The sequence below is a fragment of the Aristolochia californica genome, unplaced genomic scaffold (assembly GCF_029961685.1).
Source record: "Aristolochia californica isolate CCGP_79_NKW_82.1479 unplaced genomic scaffold, dmAriCali1.0.hap1 SCAF_6, whole genome shotgun sequence".
Classification (NCBI taxonomy): domain Eukaryota; kingdom Viridiplantae; phylum Streptophyta; class Magnoliopsida; order Piperales; family Aristolochiaceae; genus Aristolochia; species Aristolochia californica.
This window is the reverse complement of record NW_027182257.1, coordinates 5408965-5415653: the sequence shown is the minus strand read 5'-3', so window position 1 is coordinate 5415653 and position 6689 is coordinate 5408965. Positions and strand designations below refer to the sequence as shown.

At 40.5% G+C, this 6689-nt stretch overlaps 1 protein-coding gene across 1 annotated transcript; it reads right to left on the bottom strand.

Annotated features, from left to right (window-relative positions):
* Window positions 1-3714: 3714 nt before the first annotated feature.
* LOC137934538 (non-specific phospholipase C4-like) lies at window positions 3715-6447 on the bottom strand. Its single transcript, XM_068778941.1, has 4 exons — window positions 5609-6447; window positions 4505-4914; window positions 4243-4413; window positions 3715-4124 (listed from the first exon to the last, which is right to left on the bottom strand). Exons 1-4 carry the CDS (start codon window positions 6238-6240, stop codon window positions 3781-3783), a joined length of 1557 nt encoding a protein of 518 aa, XP_068635042.1. The 5' UTR covers window positions 6241-6447; the 3' UTR covers window positions 3715-3780.
* Between the last annotated feature and the right edge of the window lie 242 nt (window positions 6448-6689).

Below are 6689 nucleotides of genomic sequence, written 5' to 3'. Positions count from 1 at the left end.
AAGGATCATCACACAATTGAAACACTCAATCCTATGGAAAAGCTAACAATCGGGTATGCACTCACTGTGGGGAAAAAGGAAATTTGCAACAACGTTGTTACAAGATTATTGGCTATCTAGAGTGGTGGGACTTCTAAAAGAAAGCTCAAAAAAAGATTGTTGGGAAAACCATGATGACATCCACAGAAGAAAATCAGTTGCCTATGGAAAATGTTACCCATCTAGGTATTATAGGTAAATCATCAGTATTCTCTACATATTCTAATAATAGAACTTGGATTATTGATACAGGTGCATCTTATCACATGATGAGGGATTCCAGTTAGTTAAAATCCGCCCTACCTTCTCTTCAATCCGTTATTTCCACTGCCAATGGTAACATTCTCCTATTACTAGAAGGATCAATTATCTTGTTGAATAATCTTACATTAGATACTATCCTTGTTGTTCCATCTCTTAAATACAATCTTTTTTCTGTTAGCCAAATTACTTCAACTCTTGTTTGTATTGTAACTTTATGTCCCTCATTTTGAGTCTTTTAGGACATTCTAACCTGAAAGATTCTTGGTTGTGGTGTTAGACGGGGCAAACTCTACTATTTCGAGTTGACTGAGAATGGGGGATCGAAAATCAATCAAACAAAACAAGCTAGCAGTGAAGATAGTGCTCAAGCAACTATATGGTTATGGCACCGAAGACTCAACCATTTTTCCTTTGGTTATGTTAAGAAATTGCGACCACAACTTTTTTCAGGTTTGAATAATTTGGATTTCATTGTGACATTTGTGAATTGGCTAAGAGCCACTGTATCTCTTAATTACCGAGTTTGAATAAGAGTTCCAAACCTTTTGAAGTTATTCATTCTGATGTTTGGGGTTCTGCAAAGGTTTCCTCTATTTCTAAAGCTCGTTACTTTGTGACATTTATTGATGAATGCGCTAGAATGACTTGGGTATCCTTGCTTAGAAAAAGAGTGATGTGTATCTAGTTTTTCATAAATTTCACCAAATGGTACACACTCAGTACCAGAAGTAGATTCGTGTTTTGCAATATGACAATGGTATTGAGTTTGTCGATGCTTCTCTCGGTAATTTTCTGAACATTCATGGAATTCGTCATCAAACCTCATGCACCTATACTCCCCAACAAAATGGATTGGTAGAGAAGAAGAATAGATAACTTTTAGAAGTAGTGCGTGCCACCCTCTTTGGCATGAACATGCCTCGATTTTATTGGGGCGAAGCTATCAAATCTGTTGTCTACCTTATCAATCGAACACCTTCTCTATTTATAGACTTTCAAACTCCTCAACAAAAACTGCACTCCCTAATTTTCATTCTCCATCTTTCGAATCTTGAACCTTGGGTTTTTGGGTGTAACGTATATGTACATATCCCAAAAGTCTTGTGAAATAAACTTGATCCATGTGCCAAATGATATGTGTTTGTTGGCTATTCTGATTTTCAAAAAGGATATCGGTGATATGATCCATACACCCGAAAGCACCATGTGACTCTAGATGCCTCTTTCCATGAATTACACCTTATTACTCAGGGAGAGTCTCTCGGAATTCTCTTTAAGGGGAGAGCTCAAATGAAGAGAATGTTCAACAAGAAAATAGCGGAGGGGTTGAGTTTATTGAGTTCGAACTGATGAATGAATTTTTTAATCAACAAGAGAATAGCGGAGGTGCTGAGTTTATTGAGTTAGAAGCGACGAATGAATTTTTGAAGCAACCAAGTCATAATGATGTGCAACAAGATTGTGATCACAACCATGAAGCCAAGAGTGAATCATAAATTTCTCCTCAGAACTCTTAGAGTTGCCTCCGTCTGCACCATCAACTAAAGAATCAACCTAGAATGTTCCTGTTCAGGTAAATATGAATCTTGTGTTTGATGAGTCTAGTGAAACATGTGTTCCTATAGAAAATATAACTCTTAGATATCCACAAAGATTGAATAGGGGAATTCCAAAGAAACAGTATGAACTTGATCTTGAAGCCAAGACCAAATACTCAATCAACAACTATGTGTCCTCCCTTAGGTTGAATAAATTGTATGCATTTACTATGGATCAATTATCCAGGGTTTCTATTCCAGTAATGTGCCGGATTCATTAGCTGATCCAAAATGGAAAGAGGCGAAGAACGAAGAGATGGAGGCTCTACAAAAGAATATCACTTGGGAACTTGTTCCACATCCTAAATGAGTGAAGACAATTGGATGTCGATGGGTGTTCACGGTGAAACTCAAACTGGATGGAAGTATTGAATGATATCAAGCTTGACTAGTTGCAAAGGGATATACGCAAAGGTATGGGATAGACTATCAGGATATTTTCGCACCAGTAGCTAAGATCAATACAATTCACATTCTTATATCTATAGCAACAACTCGAGACTGACCTTTGCAACAATTTGATACTAAAAATGTCTTTCTCAATGGAGACTTAGAAGAAGAAGTCTACATGGAGCTACCACCAGGAGTTAAAAGTAGTTCTTTGTGTCAAGGTGAAGTCTGTAAATTGAAGAAGTCATTGTACGGGCTGAAACAGTCTCCTAGAGCATGGTTTGGAAGATTTTCGGCTACAATGAAGGAGTTTGGCTATAAGCAAAGTAACTCAAATCATACTTTGTTTATAAAATACAAAGAAGGAAAAATAACAACTTTAATTATGTATGTTGATGGTATGGTCTTGACAGGAGATGACCCATGTGAAATACAAGTTTTACAAGAGTATTTAGAAACTAAATTCCAAATGAAGGATATCGGACAACTCAAATTTTTTTTGGAATTGAGGTTGTAAGATTGAAACATGGAGTCTTCCTTTCACAAAGAAATTATGTGTTGGATCTTCTAGCCGAAACCGGAATGTTTGATTGTAAACCAGTAGAGACGTCCATGGAAATGAATTATAAACTCGTAATTCTCCCAAATCAGACCCCAACAGACAAAAAGTGTTATCAGCTATTAATTGGAAGATCAATCTATCTATCACACACAAGGCCAAATGCCACATATGTAGTGAGCATTGTGAGTCAGTTCATGCATGCAACAAGTGAAGAACATATGGAAGTGGTCTATCGGATCTTGAGATACTTAAATAGTGCTCTAGGAAAAGGTTTGTTATTCTCAAAAAAAGGTATCTCTAACATTGAAGGATATACAAATTCTGATTGAGCAGATGATCAGACCACCAGAAGATCTACGTCTGGTTACTTTACTTTTGTGGAAGAAAATTTTGTCACATGGAAAAGACAGAAGGTAGTATCAAGATAAAGTGTTGAAGCTGAATTTCGAGGTATGGCTCATGGTGTATGCAAGTTGTTATGGATAAGGAACATATTGAGGGACTTAGGGATTATATACGCTAAACCTATGAATCCCCAATGTAATAATAAGGCAGCCATCGCAATTACACCAAATCTTGTTCAACATGATCGCACTAAACATGTTGAAATTGATCATCATTTCATCATGGAAAACCTCGATGCAAAGGATATATACAATTTCCTTTTATTCAATCTGATAATCAGCTGGCTGATATACTCACGAAGGCAGTTTCAGGGAAGGCATTTCATGGTATAATTAACAAATTGGGCAGTGTCGACATCTATGCACCAACTTGAGGGGGAATGGATGCAAAACTATAATGTAAAATTATGAGTTGTATAATTAGCATAATTGTAGGAAATAATTTGTTTCCCCTGATTTTAGGATCTAAATTGAAAAATCATTCTTTCAAACCTGTCTTGGGTGTTATTCTGTATGACAATATTTAAGCATTAGCACAAGCAAAACAGGCGAACATCTTATTAAGAAATGAGTTCTTTGGCTTCTTCGATGATGACTGCTGCCTTTCCACAGCGACGATCTCTGATTCGTCCATGCCATTTCTTTTCCCATTCTCGCATGCTTGTGAGAAGATCTTAAATGCTTCTATGACGTACTTGCTCGCTTCTCCGACTGTCATGTTTTCTACTAGTTTGTCCGGGTAAATGTCCTTCTTGCAGTCGCCATTCAGAACTGCCGCCAGTTGCACTAATTCCTGCTGAAACTCGCTTAGGTTCGACTGTTCGTTTGCGTCCGTTGCTCGCAGTCGCTTTGGTACCGGCATTGTCACTGCCTCGTATACGATCAAAAGAAAGAAAAAAAACGAAGGGCAACATTAGTCGAAGAGATTATAAATCAGAGAAAGGATACGAGAAAAAAAGGGACAGAGAAGAGTTATAATCTTCACATGGGCAATCTGTCCTGGGAGTTTGACGATTGATCACGGTTTCGAAAGTGCCAGCCCAGGCGTCACGCTTAGTGAGAAAGTCCTTGAGATCGAAAATCTTCTTCACCGTTGCAGGAATTGAAGAATGCTCGAACTCTGATGCAGGGTATGGTCCCGACGCCCTGTGCACAACTGTGATTGACAACCCAGATTGAGTAAATTAAAGGCTTTGATCACCATTTCGTCATCAGTTAATGAAGCTCACAAAAATGATGAAGTCCACCTGTTCCTCGTTCTATCCATGGAGAAATCATGATGGTGGGAACCCTCACACCGAGACGATCGAATCGGAAATTGAATGGCTCAGGGCCGACGATGTCATCTGGACTCGGAACGCCGGTTACAGGGGTGGGGACGTGGTCGTAGAAGCCGCCGTGCTCGTCGTAGGTGACGATGAAGAGGATCTCGTTCCACTGCGGGCTGGCTCTCAAGGCCTCGTACACTTGTTTGACGAATTTCTGGCCTTCGGAGACGTCATGAGAAGGGTGATCGTCGTTTCCTGGTAAGATTTTGAGGTCGAAGTATCTCTGCTCCACCACCACGTAATTGGGCAACTTCCCCTCTTCGCAGTGCCTCTTGAACGAGAGATCGAAATCGTGGAATTTCCCAATGTATTTCAGTTTCCTTAGATTCCTGTCACAGTTTATGCCCAGATCTGTCATCGTTAGCAGACCAGCTTCAGGGAGATAAGAGTGAATGAAAACAGTAGTTACGAAGCAGATGAAATTATAAAGTTATTTGGAAACGAGGAAGAAGATACAAAACAAGAACTACCTAACCCACATTAGTCATTTTATTTTCAAACTCAGTACTTTTCTTATGTTTCTCAAGATAGTTATTAGATTATTACATTTCTTAAACGATATTAAACTAAAAGTTTTGAAAATTATGCTACATTAAGACCCAAATTACTTTAAAAATTTCATTCGACCACTGACATCCTTAAGCGAGGAGCCCCAAATTTGACCAGAAATCCCTATCCTGTTCTACAACTACTGGGATAACTTCCAGGAACTGCAACGCCCTTCTAAATCTTCCACCAAGTCTTTCTCTCTAAAAAGTTATTTGACTTTAAGAGCTACAGACTGTCTTGCAAGCAAAGGCTTAATATCGTATGGGTAATGGCTTACGGGTGGGTTCCAACTTCCCTTTGGTAGAATAATTTTCCATTATTGCCTAGCAGGAACAAGTCATGTTTTATATAGTTTGGCAGAAAAATTCCGAAATTCATTAAACCCTTTCCAAATTTTAAAATCAAACAGATTAACGGGAAAATTTTGAGCTGGTAAGATCCGAAACGAAAACAAGTATTTGATATTTAGCTCACCTGTAAAATAGGGTGGCTGGAGGATACTGGAAATATATCCCAAACGAGAAGCCTGCCTCATCCAAGGATTCAAAGATTGTTTTCTGCGGAAGCCCAGCTATGAGCTTCTTCGTGTCGTTACTTGTTAGCCCGTGAGATGTGGCGGAGTGCACAAACAAGCGATTCGGCTGCGTCGACGCTGGCATGGAGGCGAACCATCTGTCGAAGACGGCGAACTCGGCTACCAGCTTCTCGTAAACAGGCACTGCCTCAGGCCGGAATCCGTTCATGACCGTCTCCGAGAGGCCCTTCTGCTGGCTCTCAGCCTGCTGTGCGAACCCGTTCATGAGTGGAACTTTATTCGTCGATGTCTCTCCTCCTCCCTCGGCCGGGAATTTCTCCCCAAACACCTGCTCGTAGATGGCCTGAAAGGAATGCCCCGGATCCGGGTCGACGTACTCTGAACGGTTCCCGAAGATCACCCGTCCGGAATTTGAGTCAGAGGTCGAAACCGGGTTCCATTCGGTCCCCGTCACGCCGTCAATTTCAGGGTTGAGAGACTTCATCCATCCCAGTATGTGATCGAATGACCTGTTCTCCTGAACTAAAACCACTACGGTTTTGATGGGGAAGGAGTCTTTCTGCGACGACATTTCTGTAGTTTCAGGCGGTTCGAGCTGCTGCTGACACCCTGCTCTGTCCACAGCCAGTACTGCTGCGATGCCTTTAAAGACGGTTTCTTCGTTGCAGAAGCAAAGGATATTCGCGGATAGGGCAGGTAAAAAAGCCTGCTAAGCAAGGAAGGTTGCAGTGACGAAAGAGGTAAGGGAGGGAAGCAAGTCTTAAACGAGTAGAGCTATTCTTATAATTCTCCAGCAATTCACCCTCTTCGTCTCTGCTCCACTTGTATGAAATGAATCGCTTGGCTCTTCCAGCTTGCGTCTTTGGGATTCCCTATCCCAACTGTCCCACCTCTCTTGCGTGGATCTCTCTCTGATCTATATCCAGTACGTGTTTCCAATTCAGAGATTAGTTTTCCTTCAATGTTAACCCTACGCAAGTGTGGGTTCAGAGACCAGTTGATAATTCATCGTTGAATGCA

What these genes read in the sequence shown, in the direction of transcription:
- LOC137934538 (XM_068778941.1), bottom strand. Translation starts at nt 6,240, where the DNA reads ATGTCGTCGCAGAAAGACTCCTTCCCCATCAAAACCGTAGTGGTTTTA. An exon ending in ATGGATAGAACGAGGAACAG is followed by an intron (nt 4,414 to 4,504) that starts GTGGACTTCATC and finishes TGTCAATCACAG; the next exon opens with TTGTGCACAGGGCGTCGGGA. An exon ending in TCCCAGGACAGATTGCCCAT is followed by an intron (nt 4,125 to 4,242) that starts GTGAAGATTATA and finishes TATACGAGGCAG; the next exon opens with TGACAATGCCGGTACCAAAG.